We start from the raw sequence: 24,335 nt of genomic DNA on the forward strand, positions 1-24,335 counted from the left end.
TGTATATTTCACTTTCTAAAGTTTATTTTTGTGTGGTTCTCATTTTTGTTATTTGTGAAATAGTTTTTTAGGTAAGTATCCATGTAACTATTCAGATGATTTTTCTGATATCAAGTATCTCAAATTATAAATTGGGAGAATCTACTGGAATTCTATTTTGTGTTAATAAGTAGTTTTAAGTTTTATAATTTAATAACTACTTCTGAGTAAAAACATATCTTTAATTTTTTTTTTTCCTTCTTAGGCTTGAAAAGGAATATACTACAATAAAAACTAAAGAAATGGAAGAGCAAGTTGAAATTAAAGTAAGCATCTCAGAACTTTTAAAAGTGCCAAACATAAATTTATTAAAGTCAGTCATTTGGTTATGTTGATATATCTATTTCCTGTAACAAATTTAGCAGTGATGTTTGTTATTACTTACTGATAAATTTACCATCCCACTAGGTAATAGTTAAAAATAGACATTTCAAAAACCAGAATAATGCAACAAGTAGTTTTCATTCTAGTGTGAGAACAGCTCTGTTTCTAGATTTGTTGGTGGGTCATTAGGAGAAAATACTTGTATGGGGAAGATAATTACCACTTCATTTAAGCATATTTTTAAAAATGCAGAGAAGTCAATCTGTAACGTGCATAGACTAACAGCAGTGTAGTCTGAGGTGTACCAAATAGAGCAAATCATTGCACCAGCACTAATTATGGCTGCCTTAGAGCTGCAGGAAACTTTGGCTAATTCAGTTTTCTCATCTCTAAGCAAAGGTTATACTTTTGAACTCTCCACAGGAACAGGTAGATTGCCAATTTTAAGGGATATATAAATTCCTATGTATACCTTAAAAATCTTATTTGTACCCTCTGTAGGCCAGAAGTTCCTAAGTTGATGATCTTTGGCATTGTTCAGAATTAAGAAAAGTTCTATAGGTTTTATGATGATATTTCAGGATGGGGATAATGAGTAGAAGCAGGAGTTAGTGAAGAAACTCAGTGACTTGCTGATCCAGTTTCTTATCTTTGTCTATGTTCTCCCCCTTCCAAAAAAAAAAAAAAAAAACCCACAGAAAAACAAAAATAAAACAAGTTTTGAGTGACTCCCCCCCTTTTTTTAAATTCTACATTTGGATGTGTCTGAGTTTTGACTTGAACCTGGCAAGACGTTAGATGACCACCTTACTTATGATTATTTAGCCGTGTCTTTAATTCACCTTTGCTGTAAAGTATCTCTTCACTACTCACATCCATGGGCCCTTTTTACAAGTAAGGGAATGAGTTTTATGAAATTGGTATTCTTTCTTGCCATGGTCCTTCTCAAAAGCCTCCTCGGAGACAACCTCTCCTTTGTTTCTGTGTGACCTCTATCTCGTCTGTTTCCTTTTTCTAGATGTTTTATTTTCATTTCTATCGGTATTCCCTATTGATTGGAAATAGATACTTCTACATTTTTCAGAGGGAGAAAGAAAAGACCCTTGTGGATGTTTTTCCCTCCTTTTTAAAAATTCTGTCACCCAACTGCTGCTCTACCATTTGCTTTTCTTTTAGGTACCATGAGTAAGAGTAACATTAAATCATACCCTCCACTTCAACCTACTGAAAGTGGAAAAGTACGTCAACCTGATGAGTGGGGAGAGAGTATGGGTTATCGCATACCACGAATATTCGGAACTGCAAATCAAGAATCTGAGGATGGGAAGCCATCCTGTTCATTTCACCATGCTATGTTATTGCAAAGAAAAAAAAAAAAATCACAGTTCTATGAACAATCTTTGCTCTTAAAGAAGTTTCTTCTAAAATTAAATCAACAGTAGGAATACCAAGAGGCCTTTTCAGAAAGATCTTTAGCACAATTTAGCTTGTATTTGCAGTTTTTCTCAAACTTCAGTTTTGGGGGAAACTTACAGTTAATATACCTCACAGAATATTTTTGAATGCCAGCTCCATGTGTCTTAGGGGAAAACAGATGGCACAAAGTGTTTATAGAGAGGACACTGGGCGGGTGGGGTTGGAATGAAAGTTCAAAAAGTTAGTAACACATGGGGGTAAATAAAATCTGCTGATCTCCAAGGTAGTTTGTTCCTTTTTTTTTTTAAAGATTTTATTTATTTGATAGAGACACAGTGAGAGAGGGAACACAAGCAGGGGGAGTGGGAGAGGGAGAAGCAGGCCTCCCGCTGAGCAGGGAGCCCGATGCGGGGCTCGATTCCAGGACTCTGGGATCATGACCTGAGCTGAAGGCAGACGCTTAATGACTGAGCCACCCAGGTGCCCCCTAGTTTGTTCCTTTTATACAATTTTGTTTCCACATAGTTTTTTCTTACTCTCAAACCATTTTCATTTCTTTCTTTACTCCTCCTGCCACCAAAAAGGACAAAGCCATGACCATTTTTGTGGGACTGCACCTTTTTTTACTTTATATAAGCTTGGGTATGTCTGATTTTTGACTTGGACCTGGCAACTCATCTCAGTCATAATCAGATGACCACGGCATTTATGGATAGTTAGCCATGTATTGAGGCTTTCTCTAAAATGGGAAGTACCACTTCCTTAGTCACACTCTCTCTCCTTCTCCCCAAGGTCCCTTTTACAAGGGAATGAGTCTCTTAAACAAATGCTTTCTTGCCTTAGTCCTCCTCAAAAGCCTTCAGAGAGATAATATTAAACTGTTTTTTATACAAGCAAATGGTATGATCATCAAATTATTTAATGTTTTGATGTGGAAGTAAAAAAATCAGCCATTGATCAAGTTTCCTTTCTTTTGTTTTACTTAAAATTCTAAGACCTTTGGGTTGTGGACCTTTTTGTCTAAGAATTATATCTGGAAGCTCCCTGAAGAAGGTGTAACTTCTAAGTATTTTCCACCCCTTTTCTGAAAGTGTTACAGAAGTTTTTGATAATAATTGTTTCATATGGAGAATCTTATATTTTATTGTGTGAAATTTTTTATTAATAGAAACAGCTTTCTCAGTATCTTCTTCCAATCTATTGATCTTCCACCTGAGGGGGAGGAGGTAAGAAATATTAAAATTCTAGCTTATATTAGATTACCTCACAAATCTTTAGAAAAGAAAAACCTTTATTCCCCCATTCTATTTAAGGCTGACATTTGAGCTGATTATCTAATATTCGTATTTAAATTTCGTGCTTTGGGATGTAGAGATTTGAGCCCTGCAAATGGGAAAAGTTAGAGATTCTGACTGGTTTTTAGCCAGAAGTTCTTTTTTTTTTTAATTTAAAAATTATGAAGTATTCCAGATATGTTGAAAAACAGAGAATAATATAAAAACACTTGTGTATTCACTGCCTGACATAAAAAAGGAAAACATGACAAATGTTATCTGAGTCATTCAGGAGTTATATTTAACAGTCAGTGTGAAGTGTTAGTGTTGACACATTTATTTAACACTTAATATGTGAAGGGTCATTTACACGCATCACATACTTTTATTCTTCTCATAACCTTATGAGAGGGTTCTTATCCTTGTCCTTTTGAGCTTCAGAAAGCTCAAAAAATATGCTAGTGGTCACATTGCTAGAAAATGGTGAAAGTCAAGGATTTGAAATCTGATTTATGTTTTTCTAAGACCCATATATATTCTTAAGTGTATACACTGTGCTGTTTTCCAAAAGAGACTTAATGCATTGTGATGTAAGAAGGATTCAGATGCCTGTTTTTCTGTGGCATCACAAACTTTCATTAAAAACTAATGGCTATATAATAATATCTAATGGGGGTTACAGTAACATAATTTATTCAAGAAGTCATCCATTTAACAGGTATTTGTAGAACCTACTACATGTCCAAACACTATTCTAGGCACTTGAAATGTGTTTATGAAATAGACCAATTTCTGCCCTCATCGAGCTTACATTCTAGTATGGGAGTCAGATAATAAACAGAAAAGTAAAATACATAATATTTTGATGAGGATAAGTGTTAAACAGAGAAAAGAACACATCAGGGAAGGGAGAGTAAAATGGTAGTGTTTGGATTGAAAATTTAGAGAACTTGACTAGATTACTTTTGAATAAATACCTGAAGGAAGTGAAAGAGCTAGATACATAGATATCGGGAAGGAGAGCAGAATCCAGTCAGGAGTGTGCCCAGGGAGAAATAGTAAGGAAACCATGTGGATGGGATAGTATACATGATGAGGAAAGTGACAGGGGTAGGGTGTTGTTGAACATGTAAAGACTTTGACTTTGAACCTGGAAAGCCATTTGGGTTTTCAGTGGAGGAGAAGGTATGTTGAGTATATTGCAGGGGACAGGAAGACTAATAGAGGCTGATGAAGTACTGCAGGCAACAGATGATGGTGGCTTGGACTGAGGTGGTAAGAAATGATTGGATTCTGAATAGATTTTAAAGAGAAAGCTGACAAGTTGATTGTGGAGGTATGAGAGGGATAGGAATTAAGCATTTTGGCTTTAGTATGGAGAAAAATAGAGTTCCCAGTACCTGAGATGGGGAAGTCTGCAGGAGGACCTGGTTTGGGGAGGAATATCAGGAGCCTAGTTGGAGGTATTTTAAGTATCAGATCCCTAGGAGATGTTCACGTAGGGCCTTGAATATTCAGAGTTGAATTTAAGAGAGGGCAGGCTCAAATATAAATTTTGCAGTTATTGGCAGAATGATGATAGTAAAAGCCTTTAGAGTGGATGAGATTACCTGGGGAATAAGTGTAGATGAGAGAAGAGAGTTCAAGAATTGAGCCGGATCATAAGCCAACATTTAGAAGATGAGAACAAAGCAAGAGAACACTAGGGAAGTATAAGTGTCCTAAAGCCAAGAGAAAAGAGAGTTTCAGAAAGAGAAGGATTTACTGTGTCAGTGCTAAAGAGTGTTCTTGTGAGATGAGGATGGAGAAATAATGAATTTGTCAGCATGGAGATAAGCTGGAAAAGAGCAGAGAAGTAAACTTGAATGAACTAGAAAAAATTGGAGATAGGGAGTATAGATATCTTTCAGGGAATTTGCTATAAAGAAGAGAGAAATGGGACAATAGCTTAGAGAGAGGATCATGATGTTGAGGGGATTTTGGTTTTTCTTTACTTTTTATTAAGATGGAAGAAATAACCACGTTTTAATGGTGATAACCAAGTAGGAAAAACTGATGATGTGTGAATGGCAGGGGGTAATTGCTAGGGTCAGCACGGTTTAGGATTTAGCACATGGTGGGAGATTTGATCTCCTAGCATGGATAGTTAATCCATAAGAACAAGAGAGAATCTAAAATATATGGGAAAAAATGTAGGTAAGAGGTAGGATGGTTGTGGGAGCTTGCAAAGTTTTGTTCTTAATGCTTCAGTTCTTTCAGTGAAATTGGAAACAAGATTATCATTTGAAGGGTTCCTGGTTTAAAGAAAGAGGAGCAAGTATGAAATAGGGATCTGAGAGGGTGAGAGAAGGAATGGCCTAAGGAAATACATTATTGCTGTTAGGGTGCATTAGTAGTCCAACTGAATTTAGTGATTGTTAATTTAAACAAACTTTATTAATTTATTTTTTTTCAGTCATATTTACTAACATAGGTGCAGACCCAGAGTTGTCAGTATGTTAACCCAGAGTAGTGGTTTTACCAGGCAAGTATGCTAACTCCTAAGGGAGAAAGGGCAGAGGGGAGGATAAAAGCAAGGGAACATTTATAATGATTGGAAATTAAATTTTGTAAAGAGGGACGAGAGCGCATCAGAGTGAGGGACAATGAAAAGTTGATAAGATCAATGGATTATCCCAATGAGGAAGATTATTGAGTTTGGGTTATTTCATAAAATGAGTAAGAATAAAATGGCAAGAATAAAGTGAGTTGTTAGAAACTGAAATTCCCCCATTTGGGGATATTTAGGGTTTTTAATCATTTTTCTTCCTTTTTTTTTATTTTTTAAAGATTTTATTTATTTAACAGAGAGAGACACAGTGAGAGAGGGAGGACAAGCAGCGGGAGTGGGAGAAGCAGGCTTCCCGTGGAGCAGGGAGCCTGATGTGGGGCTCTATCCCAGGACCCTGGGATCATGACCTGAGCCGAAGGCAGACGCTTAACGACTGAGCCACCCAGGCACCCCTAATCATTTTTCATGATTAAAAATAGCACATATAGTTAGCATGTTTGTATATAAAGTTTTTAGCACCTTATATTTTCTTAGCCAGTTGTAAAGAGTAGAATTATTGAATTATAGGATATTAGTATTTTTCAGACTTTTGATATGCACTAAGTAAATTTCCTAAAGAGTATTTCCAGGGTATGTTCTTTTTGGCAGCGAGTTTCCATTCCACTAACACCTTGCCTACATTAGGTATTTCATTTTTGCTGTCACTCTTCATCTCGTATTCTCTTTTCTAATTTTTTTTTTCTCTTTTCTAATTTGATAGGTCAAAAGTCTCTCCCTCTTTTTTTTTAAGTGTATGTATCTGTCTTTCTCTTTATGGTTTTCACTTTTAAAGTTTAGAAAACACTCTTCATTCACTCTGGCAAATGTAATTAAAAAGACAGGTACTCAAAAATTAATGAGAATTCAATCAAGTGATAGATTTTAGTCATTAATTTTCCTATATATCAGCAATAAACATTTCAAAAATATCTTAGAAAAAGAAATTCCACTTAAAATAAGAATAAAAGCATCTAGGAATCACCTAAATGAAAAATAGGATAGAACCTAACAAATTATCACTGAAAAACTTTGCATAAAGGCATTTAAAGGATGAAAAAAGGGGAGAGACGAAAAGAACTCTATGTTAAATAAAGTTACTATTTCCCCCATCAAATACACATTAACAAATCCAGTCATTTAATTCCTTGTGATTTTGCAGAGCATTAAAAAAATCTAAAGAATGGTTGTAAACAAAAGACAAAAATTATAAAATAGTATTCATGCCTGACTTCAAGAATATTATGAGCAATGCTTATCATTAATCAAGTTTTTGGTATTATGCTGTCTCATTAATTTTTCCCATATCATTGTAGGTTTTATTACTCTAATTTTCTAGATGAGGAAATGAATAATCTAAGATATTGAGTAACATGCACAGGTGTTAATTTTGAAGTGAGGATTTGAACCTAAACCTCCCTAACTCCAAAACCCACTCTCTCAACTAATTTAGTATACTAGTACTTAGGGTTTGGGGAGGATAAACAAAACAATATAAGGATGGGGGAAATTAGCTCCACCAGACATTAAAGGGGATTACAAAGCTATAATTACCAAAATACTGTGGTGCTAATCCAATAAAAAGACAGAAACACTTGAAATTTAATAGGTAATCCTGAAATAGCCCTTAATAACTGATAAAGTCTATTATATTTATCAATTTATAATGAAATAGTTGTCACATAAATGAAGAATTTGTTTATTTAAAAAGTGGTATTCAGACATTTGGGTAGATGTTTGGGGAAGAAATCAATTTCAATTTTTATTTATAGCAAACTTTTAGAAGATTTAAAGGGGATGGAGAGGGAAACCCAGGTAAATGTTTTTAGTTCTAAATTTTATAATATTTTAGCATCATTTCTATTGTAACATTAACTATATTCCCTCAATTGTCTGGTTGAACTTTCTAATAAGTCTTTTAGGATAAAAAAAATTTTATTTTTTTTTGATGAAATATGTTGAGAACATTTTGAGAGTCACATTTGTTTCTTTGGATTTGCAGATTTTAAAAGCATTTAATAATTGCTTATTTGTCTAGACCACTGTGCTACACATAATACGAATGGCCAAGAAATGAGAAACATTTTCTTCCCGAATTCAAGCTTTTTTGTAGTCTGAAATCACACATAGAGTAATATCGATTTCAAATCATTTAAATAATTCTAAATGAATAGAATAAGAAAATCTAATTTGCAAATCTATCTAATAACTCTAAGATTTATTTGTTCCGATTTGTGGTTCACTTAAGATATAATAATTCATAGAATCTTTATTTCCTTGGTCTGAGACTTTATATGTTATATAAACTATATTTTAGTCTTTACTGGAAAAATGATAGATTGAATTAATAGAAATTTCTGAGGAACACATTTTTAAAAGCAGGAATTTAGAGGATGGTAGGGTTGGAATAAGGCTGGATTAAGTTCTGGGGTAAATTTGTATAAAAGGTAAGGGGAATTTGAAATTCTAATGATGGCAAAATGAAGAAGTAAGTTGAAGGATTCTAAGATGAAGGGATAACTTATATCAGGTTTCATATGAAAATTTGTGGATGGAATATACAGAAAGATGATTTTTTTATGTAGAGTGTTTTAGTTTTAATACTTAATAGTAATTTGATAGGATTTGGGGAGTCAGGTATTGAATGGTTAGGTGAAGATTTTTTTTTTAAATCTGGTTTTACTTTTTTGTTTTTATTTTTGTAATTTAAAGATTTATTTTATTAGAGAGAGAGTGTGTATGCGGGAGGTGGGGAGAGGCAGAGGGAGAAGAGAGTCTTAAGCAGACTCTGTGCTGAGTGCGGAACCCAACACAGTGCTTCATCTCAGGACCCTGAGATCAGGCCCTGAGCCAAAACCAAGATTCAGTCTCTTAACCAACTGTGCTACCCAGGCACCCCAAATCTGGTTTTGCTTTTTGAACTATAGGAAAATGTTAGTAATCAGAGCTGTTCATTTTTTTTAAGTTTGGTATTTTTTTTTAAGTTTTTAATCTTTTTTTGAGTAGGCTCCATGCCCAATGTGGAGCTTGAACTGACGACCCTGAAATGGAGTCAGATACTCTACTGACTGAGTCAGCAAGGTGCCTCCATTTTTTTAAGTTCAAAACAACTCATAAATAATTAATTCGATGAAAACAACTCAATCTTTATATTTTCAGAATGTGAGGAATTTTGCAGCTTTGCATATGTAAGGCATAGATGAAGGCTGGTCTAGTTCTGAACTGACAATTTGGTATTTATCCTATGAGCTGCATTTTTTAGATTTCTTATTTGTTTCTTTGATAAACATTTGAATACTATTTGTGTAGATAGTCTTTGTAGGAGGTAAATGAGTTAGAGTCTTTCCTATCTAATGGGGATGTTAAGACAGATAAGAAAATACTGATTATGAGTCATGGTTGGTACTTTAAAGAAAGGGGTTATTTCTGTATGTACTGTAGCTTATATTTAAAATTCATTCACAGCTAGAGTGATAAATATCATTTCCTTTACTCTGTATTTCCTACTCTGAACCTATAAGAATTTGACAGACAATAATGTAACCATTCCTTAGACCTTTCCTATTTATAAAAGGTGGTACATTTTAAGGACTATGATTTAGGTATCTTTTCCTCAGGAATGCTTGCAAACAAAACCTCTTTTTTTGTTGTTTCTTTTTTTTCTTTCTTTTTCTTTTTCTTTTTTTTTTGCAGAGGTTACGCACAGAAAATAGACTTTTAAAACAGCGCATTGAAACATTAGAAAAAGTAAGTAAATAACTACTTAAGCAAGCTTCCGTTGAATGCACAGTATTTTCTATTTATTTAAAGGTTCAAGAAATCTATCATGTCTCCAAAGTTGTGGTATTAACTGCTTAGCTTGCCTAGCTTACTACTTAACTAAGTAACTTGTCATTAATAAAAATTGATCACTATGAGTCCTTGAAATTTAAGGTTAAAGTTTTAATTAAGGTTATTACTAGAGTAACATTGATATCATTTGTTTTCTTTACATATAATCTCTAAAAGAGGTAACCTAATTGAGAATTCATTCTGTATAGTATTTTAAAAATGACTTTCAAATGTTGCCCTTTCTAGCCACATATTAAATGTGTCAGTGATTCCTTTAAGGCCTAGGATTCCTTTAAGTTTAGTCAGAATGACTGACTGATTTCTTATATAAAAATTCACCATGGTGTTGATTTTCAACACGGGGGAATTATACTTAAACATTTGGTTCTCAGACTTATTTTGATGCTACTTATTACCTCTTTCTTCCTGTTTCATATAAAATAACTGGGCAAATCTGGAAAGTTTTGCATTATTTTTAATACTGTGCTTTTGATGTAATGTCTTTTGTAGTCTTGTTCGATGCTAAAAGAATATATTGAGTAATAAAAGTATAGTCTAAGAGTTTTGGTTTATTAAAAGAAAAACCTGAATTCACAAAGTCTTTTGGTGTTTGGAAGGGCTTTTTTTTTTTTTAAACAAAAGATGAGAGTAAGTAGGTTAATAAAGGATGTTGCCAAGTATCTTAAAATCTTCCCTGAAAATCTACAGATCAATAATCAAGAAAGAAAACGTGAAGATATGGGTAGTTTGGATATTTGTCTTTTGTTTGAAAGCATCACACCACACACAAGGATAAGATGTTTATTTCATGTCTTTTGGTTGTGTAATAATTTCCGGTACATTAAGTCAAAAACAGTTTTCCTGTATTTCCTACATCTTATTAGAGTTGCTTTGAGGATAATTCTACTTTTTTGGTGATTCTGCAAAAAAGTTGAGCTTAATTTAGTTTTTAAGTTCTAATTGCATATTTTTTTTCCACTAAATACTCAGTTTATAATATCTGTCTTAGGTGGTCTTTTATCTTTGGAATGAGATATTTTCACAGAGAAAGTATTTTTATTTCACTGAACCATCAGAAAGATAAAGGTGCCATAGGAAAGTGTTAAGTTTGGATTTTACTTCTAGAAAATTAAGTATCTTTCTCCTGGCTTACATAGCCTAGGTCTGTCCTTTAGCACTTAGAATTCTATAAATACTTATATATCAGTTAAATTCTGTAACCAAAATATTTACTTATTGAGTTATTGCTAGAGTTTATTATGTTGAGCTCATTAATTTCATTTGTCATATTTTCCTTGCTTTGCTTCTTTGGAAGTTGCTGTTGTACAAATTGCTGTCACACTTTATAAGTGGAATTGCTTACTCAAATTCCTTCTCCCTTTCCTATAAGTGGTTTGACAATATGGCTGACTCCAAACATGAAGACTTAAAGAATGCTTTAAAAAGAAGCTATTTGCTTGTCTCAAATGATGAAAAACCTCTTGGAATTTGTGTTTGGTCTTCTAGAAGCATGTGATTTTCTGCAGTCTATCCTTATTTTGATATATTTTTCATAAGGGTTAAGAATAATAACAAACACAGTAAATAGCCATAAAACCAAATCTAAATGTCTATTTTAATTACAATGAAAAGTAGATGGAATTTGGGTATGCTTTGTTTCTTCTTATTCCTAATTTTATGCACCTTTATTTTATTTCTCTCTCTTAAATTTCTATCTGAATTTTTCCTTTTGTAGGAAAGTGCTTCCTTGGCAGATAGATTGATACAGGTATAGTTTTTTTGTTTTTGTTTTTGTTTTTTTAGCATTTTCTCTAACTTACTTCTAAGGAAAGTCCTAAACCTAGAAATTCACATTTTAACGCATGCAATTTTACATGCATTTTCCTAGAAATAATTTTTTGGGCTGGTATATATGTGTGTAAACTTAATTTTTGATAACAGTGTGTTATCTTGGTTTATTAAACATCTTTTGCACGTTTTAAAGCTAACCTTAAAGTATTTGTTCCAAAATGTCAATCAATGGATTCTGCGAAATTAACTACTATACATTGAAAATTTTAGTCCTGCATGTACAACTCAGTAATATTGCATGAATTGAATTTTTATTGACTGAACGAAGAACTGTTCTTAAGATTATCAGATAAATTTTTTAATTTAGTTTCCCAAAATTTGCTGGAGCGATAATGAGCTGCTGGTTAATAATTACTTAGGCTGTTCTGTTCTCTGAGGTGATTTTTTTTTTTTTTAACATGTCACAGTAAATAACTAAACCTTACAAAGGCAGTCTTTCTTGAATCTATCCTAAATTGCTTTACACACACATAAATTATGTCCTAAGGGACAAGTGACAAGAGCCCAGGAGGCTGAGGAAAACTACCTCATAAAACGGGAGTTGGCCACCATCAAACAGCAGAGTGATGAGGCCAGTGCTAAACTGGAGCAAGCTGAAAATACCATCAGGAAGCTCCAGCACCAACAACAATGGGTAAGGAGTCTGGTAGTGTTTTTTCTCACCTTTCTCATCCCCCTTCCCTTTAAACTTTTTTTTTTTAAAGCACAACTTCTGTGCTCTTGTTTTAAGTAATTTTGTTTTCTACTTTAATTGAATTCTTAATCTGCTTTATGTTCTGTAATACTTAGGGGTCTTACTGTGGTCTAAAGACTCTTCATTCTAACATTCTTTCTCTGTCCACACAGTTTTGTTAGAAATAGGTAATATTTTCTTTTCTTACATTATATTTTAAGTCACAAAAAATAAGTGATGTTTGTCAGACCTGCTTTTTAGGTTTTAGAAATCTGTTTCATATTGGTATTTTGCCATGGGTAATTTTTGAGTCTTAACTCCAGCTAGTTCTTGTTAATTGTGCAGATAAAATATTATATCCAACATAGAGAATATATGTAATTATCTCACTAATGTTTCGATAATGTGGGGATTTATGTCTTGTGAAAAACTACAGCCTTAACTTCCTACATCAAGATGTCAAATTATTGTTTAAGATATATGCTTACATTTTTTTCAAGAAGGGAGAAATTTCAAAACTTTTAAAAAACTATGTTAACTAATTCAAGTTACTAAACAGCTGTTCTCAGATATCTTTTGCAACTTAGACACCATTTTCCATTGGCAAATTCAGACTAGTGTAATCTTAATCAAGGATATGAGGGCTAAAAAGAAAAGCCAACTGTTTATTTTTAAAAAGATATTATTTCTTGTTTCAGTTTTCTGTTCTCAGGAGTTAGATTGTAACTGTAGGCAGAAAAGGTTATGTTAAATCTAGAACTCCATATAGGTCAGGAAGGCAAATAGAATGACTTCAAATTGGACATTACTTTTATTCAGTAAAATTAAGAAACACCATCATAAGCTGGCTACAGATATCAGAAACTGAAAGCAAAAAGAAGAAATTGACAATTGAAAAAACCATAAAATAGATTTATTTTTTTCTATTAAGTAAATGAAGATCATTACAAAAAATGAATAGAAAGGTAGTAAAAGAATACTAAAACGTTGGGAACTCAAATATTTTGTCCTGCCTTTGTATGAAGTGTCAATATCAAAGCATAAAAAATAGACGAAACAGAATTGGGGATTCCTATTGGGAATTAGGTTAAACTGAGTTACCAGTGTAATGTGATTTTGTTATAGGGAAAGATAGTATTATGTTTGCATTTAGCATGAGCTACAGTAATAATCCATTAGAATCATGAATTATTAGTTTTTTTGTGTAGTTTTTCAAATATTGAGACCAATAGGACATAAAAATAAGAATGTTCATTTATAATGAAAAAAGTAAAATGGATGGGAAAATGGGAATGAACTGAAGCTTTTGAAAATAAAATATAACAAAAGGATCTGTGCTGTTTCAAGGACAAGAGAGACTCACATTGTGGAGCTAAGATATAACAAGTAGAATGCAGATCTCTACTTTGATTTTGTTTACATTTTTTCCTCACTTGGCAGACATTCTTCTAAACTGGAATAAAATGTAAAACAAATATATAAAGCAGTGATGTACAAAACAGGTGAAAGTAACAGAGCCTTGGTTAAATTTCCAACTTCAAAATGCCTATCTCTAGATAATAAAATAATTTGTAAAATACAGGAATATTATTGTCTTTAAAGGATTTTAGAAAATAAGAGATACTAAAGACTTTGAGGTGGGCAAAACATAGCTCTTTAGGTAATAATGGTTGAATATCTGAAAAGAAAACCAGTGAGTTTGATGATATTTCATTAAAGATTCCTAGAACATCTGGTTTGTGAACAATTAGAAAATAACTTTTACTCTTTAAAAGGGAATTTACTATGTATAAGTCAAAACAAGCTGACTTTGTTTCTGCAGTAAACAAAAACTGTGCCATAAGTGAAATTTTAAAAGTTATTTGTTAGGCACTCTCATGGTATCTTTCTAGTTAAGGTAGAGAAATATAGATGAAAGTAGTAAACTTAAGTGGTTTTATATATGATTAACTATATCAAGAGTTTATCCATGTTGAAGTAAAGAGATGTCAGAGATGTCTTTGTCCCCTAAACCTATGCTTCCAAGTATTTTAATGTTATTAAACTATTATATACAAGGTATGTTTAAGAATTTTATACATGAAATATTTCAGAAATGTAGCTAATATGTTGCATAATGAATAAAGATTCCAAAATATTTTTAAAGTATACTCAGAATAAGAAACTAAAATAAAAGGTTATTTTACAGAAATAAATCTATAGCCTTGCCCTTAATTTTCAAATTCAGAGAGATGTCTTAGTGGTGCTTTATGTAACAAAGACCTAGAAATTTTAATTGGCAGGAAATCAGGAATTAGCCAATAATGCAATACAGTTTACCCTCCTCCCCCCACCCCAAGTAGTCTTCCTAGAAGTATAATGATCCAATTTAATTCTAAGTAGCTTGCAGAAAATTTGTAGTCTTGTTTCTTGTTTGAAAACCAAAATTCGTTTGAATTGTTTACCCACTGTATTATGGGCAGTGTAGGAAAGACTGTGGCAGCTCTGGATATTTTTAGACTGTACTAAAGAAGACTTTATGAGAACATCATAGATATAGTCATTTACAAATATTTGAGAAGTGATCTTATGGAAAAGTGAATAGCCTTTTTTGATATTGCTTCAGAGGGCAGAATGTGTTTAAGGTCCAAGGATACAAAATCTTATTCATTGGAATTTTGACAATTGGAGTAGTTGCTTTGCAGAGTAGTGAGCATACGAGTGGTAGGAAGTGAACATCTGTTGCTACATGTTTTGATTTCAGCCTTCCAATATAACCACATGAATTCTTCAGAACTCAGAATAAAGGTTTCAAACCTCTATTCCAGGAGGAGGTATTGAATTACCAATATAATCATCTACCACCATCACCCTCTATTGCCAGTAGTGTCATTTTATATGATATAAAGAGCTTTGGATTTCATTTGTGGGACTGAATTCTAGTCAGACTGTTTTGCTAATTGTGTGACTTTTGATATTCAAGGATTCAGTTTTTTTTCTCTAAAATGATTACATAGGGCTAGACCATCTCAAGTCTCTATTTAAGTGAACTTTATTGAAGTATAATTTACATGCAATAAAATTCATCAAATTTAAGTGTATAGTTTGATGTGTTTTAACAAATGTATCTAGTTGTATAACCATCACCACAATCAAAATACAGAGTATTTCTATCACCCCCAAAATTTTCATCATGTCACTTTGCAGTTCACCTCTCCACTTCCAGCAACCATTCTGCTTTCTGTCACTGTAGTTTTGCCTTTATTAGAATTTCATATAAATGGAATCATTAAGGTATGAGGCTTTTGTGTCTGGCTTCTTTCAGTTAGCATATTCACTCACTTTTTTTCTTTTTGGCAATTTTATTCTTAATTATGGTAAAATAGATTCAACATAAATTTACCATTTAAATGCATAGTGCATGACACTAAGTACATTGACAATGCTCTGAACAATAACCACCATTTATTTCTTGAACTTTTTCATCATCCCAAACAGAAGCTTTGTACCTATTAAAAAATAGTTCCCCCTTTCTCCTTCCCCTGATAATCTCTATTCTACTTTCTGTCACTCGTATGAATTTGCCTCTTCTAGGTAACTCATATAAGTGGAATCATACAATATTTGTCCTTTTGTGTCTGGCTTATTTCGCTTAGCGTAATATCTTCAGGCTCATCCCTGTTGTAGCATTTATAATAATTTAGTTTTTATGGTAGTTGAACAATACTGTGTTTTATGTTTATACCAATTTTGTTTATCTGTTCATCCATTGATGGTCATTTTGGTTTTCTGCCTTTTGGCTATTATGAATAATGCTGCTGTGATCATTAACATACAAGGATCTGTTTGAATCCCTGTTTTTAATTCTTTGGCATATATACCTAGAAGTGGAGTTGCTCGATCATATGGTAATTCTGTTTAACTTTTTGAGGAATCACTAAACTGTTTTCCACAGTGGCTGCACCATTTTACATTCCCACCAGCAATAGTACAAGGGTTCTAATAAATTTCTTTACTTCCTCACCAACTCTTGTTATTTTCTGTTTTTTGGGGGTTTTATTTCTTGTTTTTTAGCAATAGCCATCCAGAAATTGGAGTTGATATTTCATTGTGGTACCTAGGAATAAATTTAACCAAGAAGGTGAAAGACTTGCACTGAAAACTGTGAATCATTGTTTATTCATCTGTTGATGAAAGCAATTAAAGAAGGCATAAATAAATGGAAAGACAGCCTATGTTTACGGATTGGAAGACTTAATATTGTTAATATATCAACACTACCCAATATGATCTACAAAATTTTAACTTTTGCAAAAACGGGAAAGCTGATTCTGAAATTTATATGGAATTGCAAGGGGCCCTAAATATTAAAAACAATCCTAGAAGAACAGAGTTGAGGAAATCATGCTTCCCCAATTTGAAAACTTATGACAGTGCTAGAGTAATCAAAACAATATGATACTGTCATGAAGATAGACATACAGATAAATGGAGTAGAAATTTTGAGAGTCCAGAAATAAACCCATATATCTGTGGCCAGTTGATTTTTGATGTGGGTGCCAAGACCATTCGATGAGGAAAGAATAATCTCTTTGACAAATGGTGCTGGGAAAACTGTATATCCTTATGAAAAAGAATGAACTGGGACCCTTACCACATACCATATACAAAAATTAACTCAAAATGGATCTAAATAGACATTTTATAGTTTTAAAATAACTGTTTTATGGTTTTAAAGTCATATAGCATTCTTAGAACACATGGGTATATCTTCATGACCTTGGATTTGGCAATGGATTCTTGGATATGGGTTCTTTCACACCAAAAGCATGGGCAACAAAAAGAAACAGGTAAATTGGACTTCATCAAAATTAAAACCTTTTGGGCATCAGAGGGCATTATCTAGAAGATGAAAAGGCAACTTACAAAATGATAGAAAATATTTGCATATTACATATTTGATAGGAGTTTAGCATCCAGAATATATAAAGAGAACTCTTCAAACTCAACAAAAAGACAACACAATTTAAAAATGTGCAAAGGATTGCTGCATTCTTTACGGTAACCAAGACATGGAAACAACCTAAAGTGTCTAATGATGAATGGATAAAGATGGGGGGGGGGTACACACACACACACACACACTGGAGTACTACTCAGCCACAAAGAAAGAATGAAATCTTGCCATTTGCAACAACATGGGTGGACCTCGAGAGCATTATACTAACTGAAATAAATCAGAGAAAGACAAATACCATATGATCTCACTTATATGTGAAATCTAAAAAAAAAAAACAACTCCTAGAGAACAGATTGGTGATTGCCAGAGATATGGAGGGGGAGGTGAAATGAGATGAAGAGGAATCAAAAGGTACAAATTCCCAGTTATAGATAAGTCATGGGGATTTAATGTACAGCATGACAACTGTAGTTACTGTATTGCATATTTAAAAGATAAGAGAGTAGATCTTAAAAGTTCTCATCACAAGAAAAATTTTGTAACCTTATGGTGACATGTTAACCAGACTTAATGTGGTGATCATGTCACAATATAAACAAACACTGAATCTTTACATTTTATACCTGAAACTAATATATTGTATGTCAATTGGCCTCAAAAATTTTTTTTTAATGAAGGACTTGAATAGACATTTCTCCAAAGAGGATATACAAATGGACAACAAGTATATGAAAAGACACTCAGCATCATTAGTCATTAGGGAAATGCAGATCACGATGAGGTACCAATTCACACACTAGGATAGCTATAATAATAAAAAAAAATAACAAGTGTTGGCAAGGAGATAGAGAAATTGGAACCATTGTACACTGCTGGTGGAAATATAAAATGGTCAGCTGCTGTGGAAATTAGTGGCTCCTCAAAAAGTTAAACATAGAATTACCACATGACCTGCAATTCATCTTCCAGGTGTGTACCCAAAAGAATGGAAAACTGGTATTCAAACAAGTATGTGTACACATGTTTGTAGCAACATCATCCACGAAAAAGTGGACATAGCCCAAAAGTCTATCAGTGGAAGAATGGATAAACAAATTGTGGTATATGCATACAATGACGTATTATTCAGCCGCAAAAAGGATTGAAATACTCACACGTGCTTTACTATGGATGAACCTCCAAAACCTTAAGCTAAGTGAAAGAAGCCAGACACAGAAATCACATATTATAGGATTCTATTTATATGCAGTATCCAGAATAGGTAAATCCATACAGACAGCAGATTGGTGTTTGCCAGAAGGTTGAGGTGGGAAAGGGGTGAGAAACTGCTTAACATGGAAGAGGTTTTCCTTGGACTGAGGGAAATGTTTTAGAACTAGGTAGAATTGGTAGTAGCACAACATTTTGAATATCCTAAATGCCACCTAATTGTTCACTTTAAAATGATTATTTGAATTTTGCCTCAATAAATTGTTTAAAGAAAAAGACTACAGAAATGAAGGAATGAGGGTATGTATAAGGCTCAAGGAAATAACACATTTAGTTTGATTGCAGTAGAAGGTGGGAATAAGGGAGAATATATTACATCACAGTGCTGGACCCCATTGGTTAAGGTCAGGGTAGGACCAGAAGCAAGTGAGCTAGTTTTGTATTAAGAGCCTGAGAAGAATGGGAGCTTCCTCAGGGCTGGGGCTGGGCATGTCTTAATTGTGGTCACATTGAGATGAATGTTAGAAATTTGGATAGCATAGTAGCTAATGAGGGTGACTCCCTCACAGTGAATTTTCAGGACTGAAGGGTCAAGGTGGTCTGCCTGTAACTGCTGGATACAACATACTAGTTATAATTGAGGAAAAAAATGGAAAAAGATGGAAAAAAGATACACTATGCAAACACTAAGCAGAAGGCTGGAGTATCTGTATTAATATCACATAAAGTATATTTCAGAACAAGGAATAGTTCCTAGAATAGAGAAAATCATGATAGTAATAGGGTCAGTTCACAAAGAGGATCTAACTATCTTATTTAGGATTGTATGTATTTAGGAATATGTCTCTTAATGTGTGTGCTGCTAACAATAGAGGAGTGTGAAGCTGAACTGATAGAACTGGAAGGTGAAATAGACAAATCCACAGTTATGGTTGGAATCTTCAATACATCCCTGAGTAACAAATGAAACAAGTAGTTGGAAAATCATTATAGATGTAGAAGACCTGTGCAATGTTATCAACCAACTTGACCTGCTTGGCCATTGATGCAACACTTTACCTAGTAACAGCAGAATACATATTCTTTTCAAGTGCACATAGAACACTTACAAAGATCATATTTTGGGCCATAAAATGTTACCAAATTTAAAGTAATCGAAATCATACAAAGTATCTTCTTTGACTCTAACAGCATTCAGTTAGAAATTAATAATAGGTATCTGAAAAAAATCCCCCAAATATTTGGAAATTAATGCATTTTTATCCATGTATCAAAGAGAAAAATCTCAAAGGAAATTAGAATATATTGAATTAAATGAAGACACAACATTATCAAAATTTGTAGGATTCACCTAAAGCAGTATGTAGTGGAAAATTTATAGCATTGAATGCTTATATTAGGAAAAGAAAGAAGTCTAAAACCAATATTCTAAGGTTAAGAAACTAGACATATAAGAGGAAATTCAACCTAAAGCAGGTAGAAGGAATAAGAAATAAAAAGTAGAAATCAGTGAAATTGAAAACAGTACAAAACAAAAATAGAGGGGCACCTGGGTGGCTCAGTCATTTAAGGGTCTGCCTTTGGCTCAGGTCATGATACCAGGGTCCTGGGATCAAGCCCAGCTTCGGGCTCCCTGCTCAGGGGGGAGCCTGCTTCTCTCTCTCCCTCTCCCCCTGCTTGTGCTCGTGTGCTCTCTCTGTCAAATAAATAAAATCTAAAAAACAAAACAAACAGAAATAGAGAAAATCCATGAAAACAAATGCTGGTTCTTTGAAATCATTAATAAAGTTGATAAACTCTGTCTAGACTGACTAAAGAGAGAAGAAACAGTAACTAATGTCAGGGATGACTTTGACTTCTGACAGATGGAGCCAAGTCTCATTTTCTGGAGTTTGTTCTTCATGGTGTTATATTTCCTGTAAATTAGATTCAGTTAAAAATTTTTAACATCTAGATGATGGATAATGTTGTGAATTTTATTTTGCTTTAAATCAGGAAGCACATAACATAAGTTGTTCCCACTATAGTAATACTGAGTTTGATTACCATGCTGAGTTTGGTTACCACAGCCTCTCTGCCTTGTAAAGATAAGGTTTCTTCTATGCAACTATTAAGTAATCTATTGGGAAATACTTTTGTATCAAATAAATATCTTGTCCTCTATTCATCTTTTACCTAATGGTTTTAGCATCCACTGACTGGGTTTCCAAAATGGTGATTTTCATTTTTTCTCATTTTTTCTACCCATACTAGCTAATGTTCCTCTATAAAGAGACCTTTCTCTTTTTTCCTGTTTAATTTCTTATGCTCACTCACTATGGACTCTCATATCACTCCAGATTCATGGACTTCTGTTTGTATAATGTTCCATAATTTTTAATGATTTTTAATGCTGTTGTTACAGTGATAGGCCATACTTATTTCACAATAATATATTTAACTTTTGAGCAGCAGTTTTTAAAAGGTAAATTTTTATTTTTAATTACTTTTGATCATTGATATTCTTTAAGGCATTTCCTTTTTTTTTTCTTTAAAGATTATTTTAGAGGGGTGCCCGGGCGGCTCAGTCGGTTAAGCGTCTGCCTTCAGCTCAGGTCATGATCTCGGGGTCCTGGGATCAAGCCCCACATCGGGCTCCCTGCTCAGCACGGAGCCTACTTCTCTCTCTTTTCCCCACTTGTGCTTTCTCTCGCTATCTCTGTCTCTCTCTCTCAAATAAATAAAATCTTTTTTTAAAAATTATTTTTGAGAGAGAACACGTGCACACAAGTAGGGGGAGGAGCAGAGGGTGAGGGAGAGGAAGGGGAAAGAATCTCAAGCAGATTCTGCACTGAGGTAGAAGCTGACTTGGGGCTTGATCTCACAACCCCAAGATCATGACCTGCACCGAAACCAAGAGTTGGACACTCAACTGACTGAGCCACCCAGGCACCCCTAAAAAGCATTTCTGCAGTCACAAATAATGATTGTGTTTGACAGGTCATTGATTTCGTTTTATGCTGACCTTGATAGCTTGAACCTGATATTGTTGGTTTTCAAAAATGATCTAGTAAATTTATTAGCAAATTTAGTATTTAGTACACTAAATAAAATTTACTACTTAGTATTTAGTAGTATTACAGTAAATATTAAATATTAAACTAGCCATAAGATAAAACCAAGCATTAAGATTAAACTTCCTGTATTTGTTTTACATTTTCCATGAAGCCCACAGAAGTAGAAATGATCCAATGATATTTCATGTAGTTGCTTGTTTGACTCTGACCCTTTTGAGTGTGGTGGGGCATGAATATATTTTTAGACAATATTTCCTGGTAACTGTCTTTGAGTCTTGCTTGATGTATTTAATAAAAGTTTTTTTGCCGTGTACATGACTGCTTATTCGGGTTATTCTGAATAAGCAGTTTGTCCCGCAGTTTGTTGGCTAGGATTAAGCATAAACAAGAATTTTAAGTTAAAGCTGCTGAGTGCTGAAATGACTGCCTTTTGAAGTTCTCCAGACCTTTGTACTAGGAAGTACTTAAAGGGAGGCTAGAAAAGATTTCTTCTGACATTCCTTCCTTTTCCTATAATTCCAGAAGAAAACATGAAAGAATTATGTGATACTTTTAAGAACCAAGGGTTTGGGGCACCTGGGTGGCTCAGTTAAGCATCTGCCATCGGCTCAGACCATGATCTCCGGGTCCTGGGATCAAGCCCCACGTTGGGCTCCCTGGTTAGCGGGGAGTCTTCTTCTCTCTCTGCCCCTCCCCACTGCTTACGCTTGCTCACTGGCTTGCTCTCTCTAAATAAATAAAATCTTAAAAAAAAAAAAAAACACCAAGGATTTGATACGAGGAATAAAAACTAATCTTAAAATGAACATACAAGTAAAGGTTAATAAACCAAAAACAACCAATTTCTCAGTGGAAGTTGTAAAATCTAGATAATTTATTTTAGAAAAAGTGTTCAGCAGCATTAGGAATTACCCCACACCTGATTTACCTAGTGCATTTGCTTGTCTTTATAAATATGGAAGATAATGTTTAACATATCCTCCTGCATTCTAAACCTTTAGCTCTACTTCAGTGACATTTCAAGAAAAAGCCATTTAATTTGTAATTATTGGTAAGTTTACATAAGTCTTTCTAAAAATTCAAATTGAGTAATGATTTTACATATTTTGTAAACTCTTTAACAGTGTTCATCAATATGCCTATAAATCCGGACAGAAATTTTCTTCCAAAACTAATTTTGACATTAGTCTAAAATTAAATGTTTTACATTCATATGTAGTCATCTTTTCTTATCAGCTTAAGTATACGAGCGTTCGCTTTAATGGAAGTAATTGTTTTCTTAACATTTTCTTCAGCATTAAAAAAAAATCTTGCAGTTTGAGTATATAAATAAGCAGAACCAAACTTCTGCCTTATAGGATATATATATTTTTTAAGATGTTGGGAACAAATCATTTTAAAAGGATATACCAATTTAAAAAAAAAAAAATTCAGTGTGGTAGATCTTTAAATAGTACATCCATATTGCTTGGATTTTTTTTTTTAAATAGCTATTTGGAGCATGTGGTACGGAGGATTACAGACATATTTTGGGGTCATATGCTGAGGCTGAGAGCAAGATATAACTTTTTAATTGAAGTACAGTTGACATATAATATTAAGTTAGCTTCAGATGTACAATAGTGTTTCGGTGATTCTATACATTACAAAATGCTCATCACAATAAAAGTGTGTTATGATATTATTGACTGTATTCCTTATGCTGTGCTTTTCATCCTGTGACTTGTTTATTTTAAAACTGGGAGTTTTGTACTGCTTAATCCCCTTTACCTATTTCACACATCCCACCTCTCCCCCCAGCCTTTGACAACCACTCATATTTATGAGTCTGTTTCTCTCTTTGTTGCTACTGTTGTTGTTGTAAGATACAATTTTTTTACTTAATTTTTTTCTGCTATGATTTTATTTTGTGGTACAGAATCCTAGTCTGGACTACTTGCCTTGTGTAATAGTTTTTTCAAGTGCTTTAGATGTGACAATAGATATATACCATATTTCCATACTATTAAAAATTTTGTTTATTTTTGAAACAAATAGATTTTATAGGTTATTTTTGCAACATTTACTTACCACTACCTATGCTTAACATACAGTATAGAATAGAGGGGGTGTTGTTGTTATTTAATCAAAGCATAGTTGACATTAGTTTCAGGTGTACAACATAATGATTCAAAAATTCTATGCACTATGAAATGCTCACTACAATAAGTGTAGTTATCATCTGTCACCATACAAAGTTATTATTATTGACTGTATTCCCTGTACTGTACTTTCATACTGTTTTTTCTTTCCTTTTTTTGGTGGGGGAGGGACAGAGGGAAAGGGAGAGAGAGAGAATTCTAAGCAGTCTCCACGCCCAGCATGGAGCCTGACGTGGAGCTCAGTCTCATGACCCTGAGATCATGACCTGAGCCAAAATCAAGAGTCGGATGCTTAACTGACTGAGGGGCACCTGGGTGGCTCAGTCGTTAAGCATCTGCCTTCCGCTCAGGTCATGGTCCCAGGGTCCTGGGATTGAGCCCCGCATTGGGCTCCCTGCTCGGCAGGAAGCCGGCTTCTCCCTCTCCCACTCCCCCTGCTTGTGTTCCTTCTCTCACTTTGTCTCTCTCTGTCAAATAAATAAATAAAATCTTACAAAAAAAAAAAAAGTCAGATGCTTAACTGACTGAGCCACCCAGGCACCCCATATTGTTGTTTTTTGAACCAAGAGTTGACCAGCTAATTTATTCAGCAAATAATTGTTTGCTCACTTACTATGAAAAGCACAGTTTAGTTCTGACAGTACAGTAGCAAATCAGCCAAACTTTCTGGCATTGCTTGTATATATAGAGATAGATATTTTAAAAATTAATTGCACGGTTAATTATTTAATTAGAGTTGTGATAAGTACTAGAAAAGAGAATATAGAGTTCCATGAAATGTGTGGGTTCCTGAATAGGACATATAATTATCAGGTTTTGAACTTCGTTGCTTAATTTATAATTAAATTCAGGGAATATCTTTTTTTTTAATGATTTTATTTATTTATTTATTTATTTATTTGACAGAGACACAGCGAGAGAGGGAACACAAGCAGGGGGAGACGGAGAGGGAGAAGCAGGCTTCCCATCGAGCAGGGAGCCCAATGCGGGGCTCG

General features: G+C 33.7%; 1 protein-coding gene across 8 annotated transcripts in view; it reads left to right on the forward strand.

Annotated features, from left to right (window-relative positions):
- EVI5 (ecotropic viral integration site 5) overlaps positions 1–24,335 on the forward strand; it is a 197,694-nt gene that overhangs the window by 82,466 nt on the left and 90,893 nt on the right. For all 8 annotated transcript variants that reach the window (XM_032423640.1, XM_032423630.1, XM_032423649.1 and 5 more), the window contains exons 10-13: positions 245–305; positions 9,334–9,387; positions 11,207–11,239; positions 11,810–11,956. In XM_032423640.1, the coding sequence (XP_032279531.1) occupies positions 245–305; positions 9,334–9,387; positions 11,207–11,239; positions 11,810–11,956 (295 nt within the window). The remainder of the gene's footprint in view (positions 1–244; positions 306–9,333; positions 9,388–11,206; positions 11,240–11,809; positions 11,957–24,335) is intronic.

Source organism: Phoca vitulina, unplaced genomic scaffold (genome assembly GCF_004348235.1).
Source record: "Phoca vitulina isolate PV1807 unplaced genomic scaffold, GSC_HSeal_1.0 scaffold2, whole genome shotgun sequence".
In the NCBI taxonomy this organism is placed as follows: domain Eukaryota; kingdom Metazoa; phylum Chordata; class Mammalia; order Carnivora; family Phocidae; genus Phoca; species Phoca vitulina.